The sequence below is a fragment of the Semicossyphus pulcher genome, unplaced genomic scaffold (genome assembly GCF_022749685.1).
Source record: "Semicossyphus pulcher isolate SPU_LCO1_2020_fin unplaced genomic scaffold, fSemPul1.0.p SCAF_1, whole genome shotgun sequence".
Taxonomy (NCBI): Eukaryota; Metazoa; Chordata; class Actinopteri; order Labriformes; family Labridae; genus Semicossyphus; species Semicossyphus pulcher.
Genome location: NW_027211603.1, coordinates 32,827,089 through 32,848,994, shown reverse-complemented (window position 1 = coordinate 32,848,994; position 21,906 = coordinate 32,827,089). Strand labels below are relative to the sequence as shown.

At 43.4% G+C, this 21,906-nt stretch overlaps 1 protein-coding gene across 1 annotated transcript in view; it reads left to right on the top strand.

The window, feature by feature from the left end:
* Window positions 1-824: 824 nt before the first annotated feature.
* Window positions 825-21,906, top strand: part of znf536 (zinc finger protein 536) — a 93,037-nt gene continuing 71,955 nt past the window's right edge. Inside the window, exons 1-2 of the mRNA XM_069658431.1 lie at window positions 825-887; window positions 3,583-5,897. Coding sequence (XP_069514532.1) covers window positions 847-887; window positions 3,583-5,897 — 2,356 coding nt within the window. The 5' untranslated portion in view covers window positions 825-846. The remainder of the gene's footprint in view (window positions 888-3,582; window positions 5,898-21,906) is intronic.

The window sequence follows — 21,906 nt, the reverse complement described above, 5'->3', positions numbered from 1 at the left end:
CGATACATGTCAAAATAACAAAGTAAAGTTCAACTAATGGCTTTTCGATTCTTTACTTTGTCCCCATCTTGTCTTAAATGTCAGAGGAAAGTTTTATGACAGAACTCAGGCCTATCAGTTCATTTAAGAAGTGTATTAACAAAGTGTTTATTTTAATTAGAATTTATAATAGGTAGCCTTTCCCAATGTTGACACCACCATTCATATACTTAAATAATTTATGTGACTAAAATTACAGAGACACATATAAATCCTTTTTGCATTTATGATGCATGGCACTATTGATAAGACAGCAATGAACTGAGCACATTGAAATGCTGACTGAAATACACTTCCATTGTGTTACAGATACCACTTATAATTAAGCTGAGGCTTGAAGAGAAAAAGAGCAGAGAAGAAAAATGCATTTGGAGTGAAATCAGTTTCTCTCTGTGTCTCTCTCTCTGTGTGTGTCTCTCTCTTTCTCTCTCTCTCTCTCTGTGTGTCTCTCTCTTTCTCTCTCTCTCTCTGTGTGTGTGTGTGTGTGTGTGTGTGTGTGTGTGTGTGGAGCATTTGGTGTGTTTACGGGTGCACATGGTGCTTTGCTGAATATTAAACCACAAACTATAAAGACAACAAGTGAACCATCGTGAGAAAATGCTAAAGGAAGTCTTTGTGGTTTTAGAGGTATCAGAGGAGCCAATAGTTTTAATGAGGCAGCAATGCTGCACATGCCAGGAAGTGATAAGGTTATACAGGTTAGAATAACGGCAGATAGATACTGTACCAGAGTAAAGCTACAGACTGGATGTGTTGTTCATATCGGAGTGTACGCAGGCTGTGCAGCCATGGCAGAGACAGTGAGACATGATAGCAACAAAGTGGCAGTTCTGTCCTTCATACAATCGGTAAGAATGGCCAACCTGAGCCTTAATATTCTAAAAGAATCCTGTTACATCAATGTTTTGTAGGTTATTTTGTATGAGACTCACAACAGTAGCAGTTAGGATGATGTCAAAACAAAGATGTGTTGGTGTGATTTCTGTGGGCAGCCATTTGAAAGTGCTGGGTGAGTAGCAACATACTCCTCGTGTCTCTTAGAGGGCATGCGCATATTGAATTGTTGTCTGTAGTCAAATTATGTTCGGGTGCATGTCTTCTTCCTCTGTGTGTATGCGTTCCTACTTGTACACCACCCTCAAATTCCCCTGCATGTGTGTGTTGATATGAGCAGAGGGGGGATGTCACATAAGAAATGTCCTTTTTAATCAGGGGAAAAAATATAAAATGACTCGGGAGCAAGACAAGCATATTAATGTGCCTCATTTGCATACGCTCGTCAGCCAGGATACGTTTATAAAAAACACAAACTGGATTCGTCAGTTCATTTCACATTATTCCATTGTCTATCTGCCTTTGTTATATGTTAAAGATAAAGGCAGAAATCAAATTGAAGAAAAGGGCAAGCTGCTATCTCCCCAAATGAGCAACAGCTCATCAGCCTAGTTTAAATCACAGATTTCTATTCCAAAAGGCAGCCGCCTCTGCAAAAATGGCCCATTCAAATAAGGTCTTCTCCGATATAAGCGCGGCTGGTGATGGAATCTGGGGGGTCACACAAATACAGTTTAAAACTGAGGCCATTTTAAGCAGTCTAACAACGTTTTATCTTTGCAATGCTGTTCTAATGTTATTCTCGCTATAAATGTATACATACTGTTTATGCTTGTGATTTTTGAAGTATAAACTTGTGCATGTATTATATGGCTTTTATCATGCCTTATTTCGCAGCATTATTCAGGTCACATGACAGCGAGACCATAAGATCTGTCTTAAATTTAAGTGGGTTTTATAAAGGCATTTCAAGCTGTTACACATCAGCCTGCAGAACATAGCATGCTTATTATACTGTTGATGAATTCAGTGCAATTGTTTAAGATACTTGTGCAAATAAGAAGAATTTAAAGGGCAACCCACAAATGTCACATTCCTTTAAGCACAAGAGGAAGCTGGTCAAAGTGTCTAATTCATCTCCACAAGATAAGAATCCACCATCGACAGTGTGTTGGAGGGGCCAGTGGCTAGCAGAACAGACACCCCTTATGTCTACTAACCTCCTACTGATGGAAGAGAGAGGGAAAAAGAGGAAAACAATTCAAATACATTCATATGAATGAGCCAAGGACAATCTAAAGTCCCCAATGCTGTATAAACATACTGTAGGTGGGGAGAGAGAGAGAGAGAACAGTCTGACAGAATTCTTTGTTGCCTTTCATAGCTTTAAAATGTACAGTACGTGTACACATGTGGGTGTGACTGTGTTTCTGAAAGATTGGGATCATAAGCTTTCTAACATGATCCCACTTTCTCTTAAAAGTGAACCCACCTAATGCCTGTGCTTTACACTGCCTCTCCATGAAAGGATTTTTTGATGATTAAAATCATGCGTTATAAAACAGTGACCAGGCACCAGGCAGCATACTAATCAGCTTAATGAGATATTATACAATATTTTGTTGACCAAAGCAGAACTGTGGTTATTGTTTCTGAGAGTGTGACCCTGCCAGCAGCCAGAGGAAGTGTGCAGATAGATGTTTATACCTCTCCATCTGGAGAGCAGATGGATCAGCATTAAAACAATGCTATAATGTTATTATTGTTATTATTTATTCACTGATGTTACACATATGAACACTTTTTGTCAGACTACAATATGCTTAGAAAACTGTTATGTTTTGGTAGCATTAGAACCACTCAGGACAACACATTAAAACAAATCCAACTAAGTACCTGCTACCTGCCTATTCCTCTCAGACTCAAGGATTTGCTTATCTGCTATCTGCGTTTCATCTTTGTATGAACCAGTGCATCTTTGGCTGCATTGGGGACACTTTCAACAAGGCCAACTGTTGTTTTCTGCATCCTGGAAACTTTAAAAGAGTTAGGTAGAGAGAAGAAGACAGAGAGAGAATATGGGGAATAGAAAGAAGCTGAGGGAGAGCAAAGTGATTCACATCAAATGTAGTGCAGCTCTTTAATGGAATTTTGCGCCAAGACAAGTGTCGTGGCAACAAGATAAGAGTGCTGTGTTTACTGGAATAACCCCTTGGTTTTAAGTGCTATTGTTAATATCATAATTGTAGTATTGCGGTGGCTTCCCGACAATGCCGTTGCTCCGTTTCATTAAGGCGTGTAATTGGTGGAATTCTGATAGGATGGGCACAAGTAGCTTAATTATACACTGCTCACTGTGTTTACAGAGTAATTATTCCATCCAAAATGGTGTTACATTTTAAAAAAAGTTCTAAGGAGTCACAGCATTTCTCCAGGCCCTTGGTGCCGACAATTCACACAGTGCTGTGTTCATCAAAGACAATACATTTAATTTCCCTGTACTGAATGACACGGCAGGTGTTGTTTCCCTAAATTAAGTAACACATTAGGCGTGAACATGTGGTGTATTTAATTTGTAATCTGGACAAATTAATGCAATGTATTATTCTCAGACTTCCACTGTTATAAAAAAATTATAATTTCCCATTAAATCATCAACCCGATTATTTCTAATATGTTTTTTTCCCCCTTCTTTAACTGGTTTTACAGGATGGAGGACTCTAGTTTGTGTCTTGGTGTGTCGTCGGCGGTGCCTGACGCTGATGCCCATCTGAGCAGTGCAGTGTTAAATGGCCGCTACCCCATCAGTCAAAAGCTTCATCAACTTACTGCCCAGCTAGGACACGCCTTTCCTGATCTACACCGCCCACAACAGATCCCTGAAGAGAAAGCAGCCACACCTTTGGACGAGAAGACCCACCACGCAGCCCTGGCCAGTCAACCCATCAGCAGTCAGATGGCCCTGCTAGCCAATCAGCTTAACCGAGACATTGATGCAGGGGCACTTAGTGGGTTGAACGGGCGTGTTGATCTGCAGCAGTTCCTCAATGGCCAGAACTTGGGCATCATGTCCCAGATGAATGATATTGAAGATGACGCCCGCAAGAATAGGAAGTATCCATGTCCATTGTGTGGCAAGCGCTTCCGTTTTAACAGCATCCTGTCACTGCATATGCGCACACACACAGGAGAGAAGCCCTTCAAGTGCCCCTACTGTGACCACCGAGCAGCTCAAAAGGGCAACTTGAAGATTCACCTCCGCACCCACAAGTTGGGAAATCTTGGAAAGGGCCGAGGCCGTGTCAGAGAGGAGAATCGGCTGCTTCACGAGCTGGAGGAGAGGGCCATCCTTAGGGACAAGCAGATGAGAGGAAGCAGCAGCCTCCTCCAGACAGCTCAAACACCCCATATGAGCCTTACTAGCAGCACTAACACCCATCAGCAGCAACTAGGCTCAGCCTGTGGCCTCCTTCCTCCCTCTGGCCTTGTCACTCCAGACCCAATTTCCCAGCCCTCTACTTCACCCAAGCCGGCTGGCACCCAAGATGATCAGTCCCTGAACCCTGCTACAGGCTTCCGCTGCACCTTTTGTAAAGGGAAGTTCAAGAAGCGGGAAGAGCTAGACCGCCACATCCGCATACTCCACAAGCCCTACAAATGTACTCTGTGTGAGTTTGCTGCCTCTCATGAAGAGGAACTGATAAGTCACGTGGAGAAGGCCCACATCACAGCCGAGACCACGCAGGGCCAAGGTGCTAGTGGTGGTGGTGGCACACAGAGTGCCACTGAATTCCGCTGTGACGTGTGTGGCCAGGTTTTCAGCCAAGCTTGGTTCCTGAAGGGCCACATGCGCAAGCACAAGGACTCCTTTGAACACTGCTGCCAAATCTGTGGCCGTCGCTTCAAGGAACCCTGGTTCCTTAAGAACCATATGAAGGTGCATCTCAACAAGCTGGCTATCAAGAGCAAGCCGCCTCAGCCGAGTGAACAGGACATGGCTGCTGTCAATAGCATGAGCAATCTGGCTCAAGAAGCTCATGCCAATCTTTATTCCCGCTACATCTCCTGTCTTCAGGGAGGCTTCCTTTCACCAGAAAAACAGGGCCTGAGTGAGCAACACCAAATGTTGGCAAAAGCAGGCATAGCTATGAAGGAAAAGGAGATGCTAGGAAAGCTTCTGGGACCAATGGCAGGAGGTATGGGCCATGGGCTGGGTGAAAATGAAAAGCGTTCACTTCTGGGATGTCTCAACCTCGTGCCACCACTCAAGTCGAGCTGCATGGAGCGCCTCCAGGCAGCAGCAAAAGTGGCAGAGATGGACTCCCTCAATAGCTACCAAGCCTGGCAGATAATGGCTCGTGGCATGGCTATGGACAGGGCTTTCATGCCGAAGGAGCAGCAGCATCAGCATCAGCATCAGCACCAGCACCATATAGCCCCAGGGCAGGATGATGAGATGGGAGGTGCTGGGGCCTTGGCTTCCTTCTCAAAGGACAAGCAAGACTACTCCCTGATTGCTTCAAATGATAGCTCTAAGCAGAAGCAGCTCTCGGAGGCCTTGCAGGGATCCAAGGCAGTTAGTGGAGCCATGATGTCCATGAAGGAGGATGGAAGAGGCTTTGACAGTCACCGTGACTTGATGTCTCATCATGGTAGTGCTGAGGCTCCTGGAGCCCTGGCTGGCTTGGGAAGCCCAAACATCGACTACAGCCTCTCCAGCCTCTCTGGCCTAAAGGAGAAGCCTTCAGAGTGTCCAGACTGCGGCCGGGTCTTCAGAACCTACCATCAGATGGTTGTCCACTCTCGCATCCATGGCAAAGACAGGAGAGGCATTGAGGAGGCGCTCCAGCAACAAGGTCTTGAGGAACGCCGTGGATCAGCCAGTGACCCCGAGTCCCAGTCCATTAGCCGCTCTACCACTCCCGGTTCATCCAATGTGACAGAAGAGAGCGGGGCTGGAGGAGGACACTCCCAGACAGGAAGCGTCCAGGATGACAGCCCACATCCCTCCTCACCATCTTCAGGTAGGAAATACAGCCCTATAGTGTTAATTTTGATTCCTACAATTTTACCTACATGGAATAACTATTCTTAAAAAATATATGTGTGTATCAATATGACAAATCAATCCTCCTAAAAGTAAGTAGAAAATAACCCAAAACCATGTAAAGAATTGCAGCCACACTTTTCTTCATATGACTCGAATACTGAACATCAACACAACAACACACCCTCACACACCGTAACGTAGTGGTTTGCTTTTATATGATACATTACAGACAGACAACAAATATACATATATGTCTACCTCCACATATAAACATTTGAGTTAAGTTGTATAGGATTGAATTGTACTAATTGTCCTATGTGTATTATATATACTCAGGTATGTGTAGGTATCTCACAAGTTCTTGTGCTGGACATGTTAACAATTGGCCCTTGACACTGCTGTGTTGTTGCTACCATTCATATTAAGCCAAATACAGGACTCCAGAGAAAAGAACCCAGGAAGAGACCTGCTTCACCATTGCATTCACGTTTGCAGGTTGGCAGTCTAGATCCCTGTGGAACATGAGTAAAGACTGGGAGCGGAGGGACACACTCGTTTTAACCACAGCGATTAATAAATGTCTTTAATAAACACGTTAGAGACAACTACACCCCTCCCCTCTCTCCACACAGCAAACACAGGCCGGCCGGGGCTAGATAAGTGTATGTTTAGTGGGATTAAGGGAGGCTCGCTGCTAATGATTACAGAAGTTTTTAAAGGTAACTTTCGCTTGCTCCTCAGGGCACTATGCTGGCGTTAAGAAGCGCGTGCAGTAATTAGGTCACGACTATGCGATAATCAGTCGGTTTAAGCTAAACAAGACACTAATTAAAGATATACATATAAAGCAGGTCAAAAAAATAGTGAACTTCATTTGCAAAAGCGAGGATGTGCTTTTAAGTCTTTTGAGAAAATATATAAATAAATATAAATATAAATCAGAGTGGCTTAGCTTAAGGCTGTAAGCAACTTAATTCCACCAGTGGAGACGAAATTGTTTATTTATTCACAGAGGCATGAAGTCCTTATCATGCCCGTGTAGTGTGATGAGTTTGAACATGGGACAGGCTATGTTTATTTTAATCTAAGAAATAATAACAGACAACCCCCCACCCCAATTAGGAATTAATGAAAATGAGAGTGAGATAAAAACCTATTTTCTTTATAGAGACTATTAAACATAACACTTTTTCAACAGGGTGGGGGTGTAGCCGATGTAATTATCTTCTGAATTTTAATGCTGGAAGTTTCTCCCCCCCCCCCCCTCCCCCTTTCTCTCTCTCTCTCTCTCTCTCTCTATCTCTCTCTCTCTCTCTCTCTCTCTCTCTCTCTCTGTCTATCTCTTTTGACTTAAGCACTTTGAATCTGATGGGTTCAGCTTGTGGCGTTTCAACAACTTCAGAAGTACTGTATTAACATCCAGTGTTTGGTTTACAGAAAAAAAGAAGGGGAGGGAAAGGAAAGCAAATTAAAATAATAATTGACAAATAAAACCAATAGTATTTACCACCAAATGCTAACAAAGCACAAAGAAATGCATTAGATTTAGTTGAGTGGTTAAATCTCGCCCTCCAGGCCCCATCTGTGGGGAAGGAGGGTAGGATTAAAGACAAAAATATAAATACAAAAATAAATTAAAACAATGTATCGTCTACTTTACACAAGAAAACAAGTCTGCTGGTTTCTACAAGGCCTTATTATTGCCCTTCCTGCTATATTTGTCTCAATATTTGTCTGTATGTGCACTTTGTGTACAGGCAGTGTGTCTCATCTTTAGCTAAGTGCTCAGTTGTTGGCTACACTGTTTGATTCGTTGACATTATTTAAATTCTTTAGAAAGGCAGTCCTCAAACTCTCATTGTTACATGTTTGTAAGGGTGAAGCAAAAATAGGATTTCAAACTGCTAGTCATTGCAAAGGTGGAAACAAAGAGGACACATATTAGATATCTGATCTGCAATCTGAAAGAAGTAAACAATAAAAAAATAGACATACGTTTCTGCTACTTCCTGTTTTTTTATAAGAGGTAGTGAAACTTCTTTCTTCACAACTTACACAATGCGATTCACATTTGGAGCTCACGGACTCTCAAATTAGAAACTTTGATGTGTGAGAAAAAATGTGTCTGAGCCTCATGTGGAGAAAGGTGTCATGTTTTATCTCTGCATGCATGTTTGTTGTGAGTGTGTGTGTGGGGGATATATGCTTTACAGTAAGTGTGCATATCATTCTCTACTTCTACTTTTAAACAGGATGTGGCTACTGTACCATTGTCTTTATCTTAATATCTCAGGCTTTAAAAGAAGGGCTTGCAATTCTCTCTCAGTGTGTGTGCACCTGCAAGTGTGTGCCTGTGTACGTGTGACACTCTGCCCCGCCACCTACCCACAGCAATTTTGAGTTAAACTTGAATTATAGTAATCAAAAATAACATCTCAACTGTGAAAGAAGGTCAACTTTTGCGCTTTTGTCTTTGAGACAGCACTTGTTTAAAAGCAAGGAGTGAAACGGGGAGAAGTGAGGAAGAAAAAGAGCAGGAAAACAAAGGCCTCTGTCAGAGATGTCCTTTAAACACCTTTCTTATTACAATATTGTTCAGAGGCTAACCTTGAGCATAAAATTATATTTCTTTATAACAAAGAGGTAATTACATTTATGCCCATCACTGACTTTTTTGTTTGCTTATCCTTGGACTGACTTCACATCGGTATTATTCTTTCCTGCTATGAAGGCCCATGAAGCTGTTGAGAGAAAAACTCACCGTGCAGCAGTGTAGTCATGTAAGGGAGTTTCAGCAACAAGTAAACCTGACACGAACGCAGTGCATCACATTAAAATGGGCCCGCTGCTTTGGAAAGCATGGACTGTTTTTTGCCAGCTCTCACATGCAAATAATCCACCATTGAAAATCCTCATTTGCACGATACGGTCTCCCCATTCTGCTGCCACAGTTAAGGCAAAATGCAGCTGAATGTGTAAAAAATAGGCTTTTATGCATGCATGTAAGGCCTAAAGCAACACAAGTCCTCCTTACATGTACCTCCACAACCTTCCCCTAAACCCCACTCCCACCTCTTGGCTCCTGGCTGTAAAACACTCTCTACACACTCCCCCTGGCTCTCTCGCTCTCTTTCTCTCTCTCCAGAGAATCCCCCATGTCTACAATTTTTAAGAGGAACAGCGTTTTAACATGGTAGGGATTAGCCTGCATATCCCTGGTCTTTACCGCGGCTCAAACAAGCAGGCAAAATGCTCGCTCCATACAAATTGAAATTGGATTTGCCAACTTGACGCCTTAGGTTATAAAGCGCAGATATTCATCTAATTGCAACGATACCATGGGGGCGTAATTACACATGCGGACAAACAGTTACAGCGTAATTACTGTGTCATTAACAGGAATACTGTAAAGTTGAACAAGATCCAGACTACTACGAATATGCATGGTGACAAACCCGATACAGCTAGCTGATATTAGTAGATGAGTTGTCAATAAAGGCCCAAGTAACAGAGATTACTTTTGACATTTTATATTGATAGTCTTTTACTATCTATCACCAATCAGGATTATGAAAACTTATTTATGGAAAAAAAAGTTGATTACATTTCATTGTAATTCTACATAACAACAGTATAGACCAAAAGAATATAGTTGCCTTCAACAGGACAAAGACACAACATTTTAGTACCAGACTCAGCCAAGCTTTTGTTTTGTGGTGAGGGGTACAAATCCATTAATAAATGAGTAAATGATCCAGATACTATAATCATGCAGTGACTCAGGGTCACTGGGGCCTCAAGTCACTTGCCTGCTGGAGTGCGTACATATAGCAATTGATATTGAACTTATTTCAGCATTGTTAAATATCCTGAAGCCAGGGCTGCAACGCCTCAGCTAGTGGAGACAAATATATTTAATATTTGACAGTCCAGTCAGAATTCCTATTGTGCTTTCACTTATTTGTTCAGTTTTGAAGGAAGGCTTTGCAATGTACACAGTGTGATCAACTCGTCAAACTAGTCTGGGCTGGCAGCCAGTTAATTGGCAAAAAAATAAGAGAATAAATAATAAACACAAATCAAGAAGAAAGACACCGCCTATGCTTGTTGTCAGGATCGGATCAAAGATAGTGGTCAAATTATAAGAGAGGTGCGCACAGTTAAAAACCCACTTCTTCTTAAGGTGCTGCCTGTGTTTTAGAGGTCATTTGTGACTAAATCTAGTTTTACCCTCAACATTTAAATCCATATAAAACCACGAGGTGTGTATAAATAAAATCATGTTAATTCAAATTAACTCGGCATATGGGCATAATGGATGAAGGTAATGATGGCTAGGGCTGTATAAGGGGCGCAGACCAAGTTTTGTTTCCTGAGGCCCTAAATGGGATTATTTGGGCCCTTGTTATGTTTGTGACTATGAAGATAAAACAACAACCACATTTTATAAAAAGTAAACAAAGTGCTAAATGGAGCAGGAACATTTGAATATGCTCACTAATAGAAAGATCAAGCATGAAGGGCAAAGCCTACCCTTTGTCAAAGAGCCACATTTAGCATGTTTCTAACATTAAAAATATCCTCACTGTATGCCACAAACTCCTCCACCACCTCACTCTGCAACACTTTGAAATGAGGCCAGTCCTCTGCCAGAGTGCACGCCATAATATACCAGTGTAAAACTGTGTGCATTAAAAAATAATGAATTGTGTCTCTAATTTTTTTTCCGTTTCTCCCCTCTGCATAAATTACTTTCTTTGTAATTGACATCCGTTCCTCTTCTACTTCCCCCCTCACACTATTCTTCTTCTCTCTATAATCAGAGGACTCAGTGGTTACAAAACCTGAGCTTTCTACCCCCCACTCATTTGAAGCAGTCTGGCCTGTCATATCTGTATTTTTTATGTGTCACCAAACTTAAATAGACAGTCATTGTGTTACAGGCACATTCATTCCCCAAGCTGTATTTTTGTACAGTAGGTCAGGACTCTGGTGTCTGCTAAATGATAAAAGTTCTATTCAAACGCACTAATTGTCAGTGTGCCACGCTGATTGACATGTCTCGGATAAATGCAGACTTAGTATTTTTGTACACGCTTGCACCATATAAAAGGCCAATTTATTTCTCTGTTCTTCTTTCTCTTATTTCTTGCACAGTTCATTTGATTTCTCTCTTCCTTTCTTGCTCTCTCCCTCTCTCTCCTCGCCCGTCTCTCAGACTCAATTTGTAAATATTACCCATGGTGGGAATTAGCCTAGGCTTTTTAGATATTTTAAAATTCCAATTTTATTCCGACGAGTGTGTTTGATCGAGGGAAGGACTGTGCGCCTGGGTTTGCTCCTCAGTATTCCTGGGTGGCTATCAGTGGCTAGCCTTGTCCTTATGAAACATTTATCAGCCTGTTTTATGTCTTAATGATCACGTTAGGATTCCCCGCTTGGTTATGAAGCCGCGACAGGAAAAAAAGACTGTTGAGAGAGTAAAAGAGAGGCGATGAGAAAATGACACGAGCAATCCAGGAGGAGAGACGGAGTGGAGTGAGAAAAGAGAGAGATGACAGGGCATCACATTCCTCAGTAAACAGCGTTGCATTATGCCATCCTCTCTTTTCAACTCCAAATCTTTGCCAAAACATAGCTTACCTTTCTCCTGGAACAAGCTTCTTGGCTCACACACACGCGCGCACACACACACACCTCCCTCTTCCTCTGTCTCCCCCATTCCTTTTTATGTTTTTATAATTAAAACATAATATTTATCTTTCCATAACAGAAGGCTGCCTTACTCCGTCAGGTAGGCTGTTTGCATATTAATATTCTTAATACATCAACAAGCTATCTTCTCCAGTGTCACTGCTAAAACTGAGCAGGAGTAGAGAAAGAGAAGGTGACTCACAGATACGGCACGCTACTACAGTTTTGAAATGTTGGGGAAACTAAACTTGATTGAACATGCAGGGAAAGAGGAAAAGTCTTAAAAAAGAGAAGGAAAGACATAAATCAACATCACAGTCAGAACTTGTGCTGGTATAGGAGTGTGTTTACCCAGCCTCAACCTCAGGATGCTCATAGAAATGCACAAATCCAAACTAAACAAACATTTGTTCCTCCTTCAGTCAGAAGTACAAAAGCAAAAGTCGACACAGGCTAAAAAGTTTCCTTTCGTTTGATTGTTTATGTGTGTGCTTAACGGAGGGACAGAGGGATGGAGGGACGGAGGGGAGGGCAAAGCTGAATGAGGGTGCACGCCAAGTTCCTTTTCTCTGTCCGGTGACAGCTGTCCGACTCCGTCAATGCTGAATTCCTGTGAAATGAGACAGGGCTCTCGGTCAGGGAATGCAAATGGACGGCACTGGATGGTCGGCGGCTGCGCAGAGACGGGCCGGGTTGGGTGGAGGGGGTGGCCGGGTGTGGAGCGGGTTTTGTTTGAACAAGTTAACTTGGGCATGGTTGGGGTTCCTCCTGTGTGTGAAAGAGCAGGAGAATACATTGACCTTTGCCTCATTAAAAATGGAGGGCCAGGCATGTGATACCACGACTGAGGAATCTCTTGCCTGCTCTTTTTTTCTCATCCTCCCCACTATTTTTGCTTCTCCCTCTTTCTCTTCTTCACTTTTTTTCTCTCTCACTCTGTCATTCTCTAATTTTTGCCGCCCTCCCCCCTCCCCGCTCAATCTCCTCCTCTTAACCCCATTGACAGGTCCCATAAAAAGCCTTTTGTGTCAACATCAGGGTGCTGACATGAGAGCAGAAAGCGACATGAAAAATTTTTTTCTTAGTTGTAGCTATCTCCTCATCACAAAAGAGAGAGTGAGGGGAGAGGGGGGAAAGAGAGGGAGACGCAAAAAGGGGTGGAAAAGTGAGGGAGGGATTAAATCCAGGGATTAAGATCTCTGAGCTTTCGTTTTTTTCACTCTCTCCCCCTGCCACATTCCAATTGTTCTTAAAATATTTGGCAATGTCAATTAGTAAGTGAGCAGAGCTAGCTGATGAACACAATTTTCCAGGCGACTGAGCACCCTATTGTTGTGGAGCGAACAGCAGATTTCTGAGGTCATTATCATTCCCTGTTAGCCGTGCCCAGCTGCTCTCCTCTTGGCTCCAGCCAAACTCTGCTCTCCTCTTTTCCTCCTGCTCTTATACATCTCCTCTCCTCTCCTCTCCTCTCATTTCCCTCCCCCCTCCTGCACCATGTTCACCAGTTCAGAGCTGGTTGATAGCAGGCAGCAACAGGGGGCCTTCAACAAGAGGAAGGATGGGAGGAGCTGGCTGGGGGGGAGAAGAAGGGAGGAGAGAGTGAGATGGATGTATTGCAAGAGTGGGGGGAATACAGTAAAGGAAAATGAGATACGGGAGGAGGAGGTGAAGGGGGAGAAGGAATAAAAACAGAGAAGGACATGGGGCAAGTTGTGCAGAGGAGTGGGCCGGCCCGGATCAGGGTGACTGAACACAAGAGGGAGCATGCAAAGAGGAAAAGAGGAAAGAGATTATCTGATAGTGTAGCTGGGACTATATTGAGGATGGCACATGTGAAAGTGGAGAATATATTCAGCTTCATAGAAGAGAGAAAAAGAGGTGCACATTTTTCAGAACACGTAACAAACCTAACTGAGGTTTCCAGCCACAGGTCACAGTGCATTTTAGCCTTATTGTGCCGATTTCAGCACTAGTGCAGGACACTCTGGCAGGAGTGCAGAGAGAGTCAGAATTAAAAATGTTAATGTGCTGAGAAATGTTCTCTCCAAAGACATTATTGTCTAGAGAAGCCCAATTAAAAACATCACACACTCTGTATTTGAAGCTATTATCAAAAACATATTGATATACCTTACAGTGCATTGAACATGATGCAGATTAGATCTAAGATTAACAACTATAAAAAAACACACCTGCCTGCTGTTACACTTTTATTTGAAGGAGTTTTCTTTTACAGAGCACAAAGAATCCAAGTATCTGCATCTAAACATCCAAAGCATTCTTTCTTTTTCTGTGTAAGAAAAGATGAAAGATTCTTTTTAGTCAGAGTACAGAAAGAAGAATGAAACGAGTGGAGGAAATCAAAAATCCCTGACTTCTTCACACTTGCCAGTCGTACATCTTAATGTGTTCCCAGAGGCTTTTTCACCCTCTTCTACCTCCTCTTTCCTGCACCTTATTGCACCCCAAACACCCCGATCACCACATCCCAGCCGCCTTCCACCCCTCTCTTGTCATCTTTTCGACAGCAGATTTACACATCTTGGAAAGCAGAAAACTTGTATTGTTTAACCGTTTCATTGTTTTGCTACAATGTCCAAGTGAGGCATTTAAACCCAAGTTAGTAAGCTGTTCAAATAAAGACATTTCTACCAGATATCCATGAACAGACCAGCAGGATGCGATCAGTCCCACCTCGTCCTCTTGTCTCAACCTGTACTAAGTTAGTGTAAGTTAACACTGGTTGTTAATAGGTGTCTGTGCTGAGTGTGTGTCAGAGAGAGAGAGAGACAGAGAGAGAGAGGAGGAAGACAGCGAGTGAGAGAAGTGAAAAAGGGTGAGCGGCATCAAAGCGTTGCTCTCAGCTGCAGCTGCCAAGCTTCCTCGTCCCCAGTTAGCAGCCATCCAGCTGTCAGGCTGCGCGAAGAGGAAGAGAGGGGGGAAATCTCTCACCAGCCATATGGTCCCCAGTTCTGTCGGAGACACTCCACGCTCCGTGGGCAAATGGCAAACTCATATATCTAATCAACACTCTTAATATCCAGACCTGAGACCAAGGATATTTTCAGAGTCGTGCCTTTCAACAACATGGCAAAAGGGTAAAGAGTATATGGAATATGTCCAAGTGCTTAAGAGGATGTGTTTATGGTGTTATGTGAGCACTGCACACAGGTTACAGAGGTGACTGGGGAGAACTGTATGTGAAAGGCTTGTTGAACTTACAGTGATCTCATGGACATCATTCTTTCATTCAAAAAAGGCTAAATAATCCCATAAAACAGCTGTGCACTAGAGTTTATAGCAACCATTACTCAAACATCGGAGTGAACAGCACATTGTTGGGGAATACAGCTGTGGATGAATACACGTCTTAGTAAACGTGGAGGCATTTGTATGAGCAGGCAGAGCAGTACAGTGTCAAAACACCTGCTCTGTTGCTTCCCTCCTTCCACCCATTTTTTGTTTTTTATTTAATCTTCTTATTCTCACTGTTGATGTGACTGTGATGTGACATTTAGTATCACCTTTTGAGCAATGCCCAGATTTAGTGCCTGGAACTTAAAGAGATTACGATTACACTGCCCATCCTTATGAAAATAAAGAAACATGTGACCCCACACGTGACCTGAGCTCACTCGTGGTAAACAGTTTGTAGCTTTAAGGACAAAATAATTCTTCTATTTTAATATCTTCTTTTTTTTTCTTGTATTTTTTTTATGATGCAACTAATGATTCAAGCAGACATAATGGCATATAGACTTCACAATTCTCAAGACACATTTCTTCCTCCATGTGCGACATTATCGTGACAGTAATATGTGCACTGGATTGACTTGAACCCTTCTCTTAGTTGAGCAGAAGCTGATAGCTGTAGCACAGCTAGTCCCAGAGAGCACAGGCTTGAATATGGCTTTGTGTTGTATCTGTTAGCGGGATGCTACACCTGCTCGTCTAATCCTGGCAGGCCTCTGCCTCCAGTCTCTCCGGCTGCAGAGTAACGGGCGCCTTATTGTACTGAATCACGGGGAGGTTTGTCGGCATTACAGCGACATCGCTGTGTAAAGCTTGGAAACAACCATGGCCCCCTCCCCGTTGTGACTGAAGAGCGCATATCCCTCCCCGGTTCAGCAAACAGCTATTAGCGTGTGGAAGGAGCATGTAGCCTGCAGTGGAGGTTGTGGATGTAGTAATTGGTATGTGTGGGAGAGCAAGATAGATAGAAACAAAGACAGAAAAAGTGGAGGAGGAGAGACAGCGTGAGAAGGAGAAGTGGAGAGAGATTTAAATAGAATCAAGAGGTATGGATGGGGGCAGCTGGGGTAAGAGGGAAAGAAGGGGAGTTACCCAAGTCTCACAAATCTTTGCTCAACCCAACAACCTGAAGCAGAGCCCATTAAAAGCAGGGAGAGCTAGCTGAGATAGCAGCCGAGATGGATACGGTAGCAGCTATGGTTTGGAGGGACAGTAACTTTAATGGCCCCACTGGGTTTTTAATGAGTGTTGTGCCCCAAACAAAACGAGCTAATTAGTGTTATCATCCATATATCAGACCCTACACACACCCATGCGTTCTCAGGCAGACGCATACACACACTCGCACAAACCTGCCCCAACATTTGTGAGCTTCTTCATTCTGTTCTCTTTCCACATATTTTATGTTTCATTCTGTACATAAACTAAATTTAGTTTTCTCTTCAATCAAAAGTCTAAATCTTCCCGTTTCTGTGTAACTCCATTCCTTTTTGAATTTGATTGTCTCAATCTATGCGGCTGCACTCTTTTACGGATCTATTTCATCCTATTTCCTCCTGAAGTGATCCCACACTGCCTTCCTCCTACACACAAACACACACTTTCAAACCAATAAGGCCGTGCCCTGTTTGTGAGAAGACCGATTATGTCTACACTGGTTTAAAAGCAGGATAACAATGCCACAAACAGGCATTTGGAAAAACAGAAAAAGGGCTCAAGCCAATATCCCGGCATTTGGACTCAAGCCGCTGTTACCTGCACATAAGCCGCGTGTTTGTCACGCCATCGCCTCTGGTTGACCACGCCGCTCCACCAGCCCCACACTTTATTTCTCTTGCACTAAGCCTATTATAAAATCAATAAACAATTGAGCTTTTTTTCCAGTCCTTTTAAATCTTTTTCTCCTCTATATATCCTCTGAGATGAAGGGGAGGCATGCAGGCAGCGGCAGTGCGGAGAGCGCAGGGGGAAAGAGAAAAGAGTGAAGGAAAAAAGGAGGAACAAAAAGACTGCTTGCTTTCACAATCATGAAGTCAAATTAGTTTTTAACCAACTGGTGTCCCTGTCAAAGTTATTATATAATTGTGTCTGTTCGTGCAATGAGCTTTTAAGACCGGGCTCTGACCCTCAGGTCTCTCACTTAAACACAGTCATGGGAAAGGGCACATCTGATGCGCATGAGAGTGTACTAAAGAAGCTTTGTGTACAGACAGGGGAATCATATCCGACCATGATTGGGTATTTGTGTAGTGTGCACGCTATGCAGTAACTCAGAGTCATTTTAGAAATGTCCTGTTTGTTGTTTGACCGCACGCTGCCAGGTGAGGTTCAACATTTTAAACTGGAGTTTCATCTCCTTCCGTCACATCGCTTTATAGAACTTTTCAAGATTGTTTGGTTATAGAGAGCTCATGAGAATGATTGAGGGATTTTTAATTGTCACATTTTCGAAATGTAATAACCCTTGAGTTGATAAAAATCAACAAACACCAACTCTGACAGCTGATTTTCAAATTAGGCATCAAAAAATGTTGCGTTCAAAGATTTTAATTCCCTCTGTCAGTTTAAACTCATATTTCAAACTCAGCGGTAGGGAGATGACAATACAAACTTCTTTTTATTCCACCAGTCAGAGAAGTTGGAAATTAGAATGTCTGCTACAAAGCTACAAACCCCCCTCCTCTTCCTTTCTCCCCCGTTTCCAACTTCTCACTTTGTTTACTTCTTGAGTCTTCATGGACTGCGGCTACAGTAATTATCAATGATCAAAAAACAGCACAGGTTTTTCCGCCGATGCTTTTGATGTATGCATGACATTGTTGGTTGCCACATCATCAGCAACGCAGAAAGCAAGCAATTTGTGGGAAGAAGCTTCCCAAACGTGCTTTAGGCAATCCTTTGTAGACAGGATGCAGTCTGTCCCTAATACTGTGACCAAAAGTAATGATCATCTTTACACAGCTGCTGCTGATGTTATATTTTCACCGCAGCTTTATTCATATAAGATAGCAAAGCCTCAGCACGTTGTTCTCCAGATCTCAGGCCCATTCTCATCCAGCATGCTGGCTGCATACAGTGGCCGGACTTTTGACTGCAACAGATTTCAGCAAGCTGTTGATTGCATCATTTTGGACTTTATTCTTCAAGCAAGCATCCATCTTGGCTGACCCTCCTTTCAATATGCTATTGGCTGACCCTCTTCTTAACCAAGTTCTCATTGGCCAGCAACTCAGCCCCTCTTGCCTCCAGCCAAGCCTTGATTGGATGACTCAAAAGATCTCTGGATGGTCTACATGAGTGTAGATGTGGACCATCATGGTTCCCATTCCCTGGTTGCCATTTGGTCCACAGAGACAGGCCCCATAAACCACCCAGTCGTCGATTCTGGACGAGCATTTGGCCGGCTCGGTGCTATTCCCAGGGTTTGTCCCCCACAGGGACCCTGTGTGGGCCGCTGGTGGTGACTCTGCTTCAGGCAGCATGGTGTGGGCATGTGTGTCACATCCCCCCTTGTCATCCTACCAGACGGAGGGCTGTATCATGGCTATCGTCCTGTCACACTTGGATGATGCTTCTTCGCCTCAGAGTTTGACAGTGACTTGCCTTAGTGACAATTACCATCAGAACCAGCTTTCTTATCCACCTGGTTCAAAAGGTCCGTGTGCTGGAGATTGGCAGGCGCTTAATTCTGCCTCTCCCACTGCTGTCAGTTATTCCCCTGCTCCGTTATGTTTCTATCTGCTCTTCTTCCTCTTTATGGCATGTTAACCATTCAGTCTCTTTCACATCATGATACCTCTCTACATAAAGCTGGCAGCTCCAGTCCCAGTTTGGGCTGCTTCTTGCCACCATATCTCACCTCTATTCACCAAGAGAGCACGAGAGAAAGAAAGCCACTCTGTAAGCATTCGCAGGCCCTCCCTTTACTCCCTGTGTTTTGCTCCTTCTTCCCCTTATTTCCACTGGGAGGAACACTGACCTCATTTGTGAGGACAATAACCCCCTTGACTTTGGGGATTAAGACATGAAACCTTTGTGGATTAATTAGGTTCAGAGCTGAATTCATTTTGTCGCCATGGAAGGCAAAGAGAGAAAGAGGAAAGAGGAGGATATGGGCTGTAGGCTCCATTATGAATTTGCTATGTGCCCAGATAGATATATTAAAAACAAATGTTGGGGCTGATCACATTTAAATCCGCAAACAGAATGGAACTGCATTTGTTCGCTGGGCTAAGCATTAGCCTGGGAAGTAACAGTGACACAAACTGTCAAATCACAGCAAGCATTATAGAGTCTTTTACACCAGTGCTGACAAACCAGGATTTTGCAAGCGTGGAGACAATGTTAGCCCGCTGAGCTTAACTCTTTGGCAAGGTTACACATGCAAATGTGGTTTGCCGGACTATCTTCAATCCGCAATAGGCTGAAGCCGGAATCTGTGCATTCACGCCTCTCGATCTACTCTTAAGCTTGTCACACATAATGTAGCAAGTAGCAATCCTGACAATGCCGCAGGAATCACATTATCTCAGTTGTCTTGGTAACAAAGCAAAGTGTTTGTTTTCCAAGATGCGGTGCAATTGCAATTTAGACGCTTTACACCTATTGTGTTTTTTTTCCAGTCAAGAGCATATGTTGTTCGAGTGTATCTTTAGCTCGCAAAAAGGGCTGTTAGTTAGATGTTTTGTTTACAAAATAACAAAGGTGTTTTTTTCACCAAAGGCACAACAGAAGATGTGTTAATGCATGTTTCATGTCATCTCGTGCTCACTGTAAATAAAAGCGACTGTTGTCTTATTAGAGTAACACCTTCTGAATGCGACAGCCTCAGGTATAGCGCCCTTATGGACCAAGTGTTGAACATGTGCTTGATGAGATGCCTTCCTCACTTTCATTTACAGCTCTTCTAATGAAGCTTCGTCTTGTCACGTCTGTCGGCTCCCTTATATTTTTTTATCTGCCCTCAAGTTAACATCGCCCGACGGCCCACACAGTGAGCATATGTTTATTTTCATGATAAGGTTGTTACTGCGGGTGAATGTCTCTCTCATCCTCTCAGTGTTGGCTTGTAAAGTATAAACCTCCATGTGAGGATCTTAGAGGGAGTCATCGCCAGACCTAGATTAGGCCTGGGATTCTTGTGCATAATACACATGGTGATTGGAGATCTTCCTAAATCAGGAAGATTTGAAATAAATGGGTTTTTATGAGAACACTTTTATCAAGGACATTCGAAAAGACCTTTTAGCTCATAAGTTGAGTGAACTCGACAAATTCACAGTGTCTTTCCTCACCAAATGTACAAACAAAGGATCACTAGTTTAGACTTTCTGTAGACTTCAATGCAGCATCATGTCGAGGTACCATCTTTTATCCCCTGGGCCGTCATCCAGCTGCGAAAAGTTAGCTCCTTCCCTCCTGAGGACACAGGTTTTATCCTGGGCTTTTATAAAGTGAGGCTCTGATGCCTCCCCAGTGGTCCCCCTTGTTCCTCCCGTCCTCCGTCTTAAGACATGGAGCTAAGTCGAGGCTAAGCCACAAGCCACCCTCATGAGGGGACGGATCGGCCAAATGCCACCTCTCCTGGCAGGGCTTGCAGGTAAGGTGTAATCATGCCGGCGCAGTACTCTCAGGACCAGAATCAGGTATTTCCTATTAGACACAGAGATGAGCAGTGGATTTTCGGTAGGAGGATGGGAAAGCTGTTTTGGTCAATCCTCCCTCCCTCTCAATACCTCAGTCATGCTCTCTGCCTCCTTTGTCCCTCCTCCATTGCCTCTTGATCCTTGAGCCCATCCCCCTTTCTCACATTTCTACCTGTTTTGCTGCTACTTGACAAGACAGGATTTGTCTTCCCTGGCATCCCCTCTTTTCATCTTTTGCAGAGAAGGGCAAAATGAGGATGAGGGATTGAAAGTTTGTAGAGGAAAGTTTTTGGAGGACGTTTCTGGATTATGTTCACAAGGCACAAGCTGCTCACAGTGTGAACATGGCACGTTGTCAATGAGATCTATTTCCATGACGATTATTTTTATACTCCAACAATCAGGGAGCCGACAGCACAGTACCACAGGAGGAAAAAAAACTCTTTCTTCCAATTCGATACACCCTCTGTAACATTTTAGCTGTAAATACTAACAAAGCCATGAGGGAGAAGATAATGACAAGATATCAACCTTCTCTTCTGGCATCACAAATTCCCATTCTAGCCTAACTAAGTGTCCTGTTGAGTTGTCAAGTGTAAGTGCACCGAACCTCAGGCTGCGTGCGTCTTCTGATCGGATGCTCTCCACTGCTCAGTGTTGCGGTAAATGCAACATCTGATGGCTTTCTGAAATCCGGCGTGTTGGACAGGTGAGATGCTGCGGCGAGTGTCACTTTTGAGATGTGAGTTAGCACCATGTCACCCATCCCCATCTGTAAGCTTTCAGGATTGTACATTTGGTTTGTGCGTGTATGTGTGTGTGCATGTTTCCAGGATGTCTGAAGTATTTCAAACTGTTTTTTATTGTACTGAGTGTCCAAGAATTGTAATGAAAAAGAACATTTGTACAGTCTATCAAGAATATGGCAACTAAACAACTTATTTGGAATTCACTGCCATATTCAGTGTCACTATTTGACTCCGTGTTTGGCAGACTCGAACAGGGTGCAGATTGAGAGACAGTGTCACAGGGAGAAGGAAATGTCTTGCCTCCTTCATCTGCCATTTCAATTCCATATTTTGCCTTCCCAAGCTTTCTCTCTTATTTAAGCGTTAAAGAAACGACCAGATGCATTCACCTCCTGCTTTACATGAAGTCAATGACAACCGACAGCACAAGTCAAATGCTTCAGTACCTCCCAATGCGTGTATATAACTCATCTCCCAGTGTCTTGCGTGCTCAGTGGGCTGTTGGAGGGCTTTCCGCAAGACAGAAGGGCTTGGCTGCAGAGTGGGGCGAGAGCCAGGCATCTTGATGATTTTTTCGGGGTGCATCACCATCTCTCTGAAAGTGCCAAGTGTGCACCAAGGCCATGCCATGCGCTGTAGA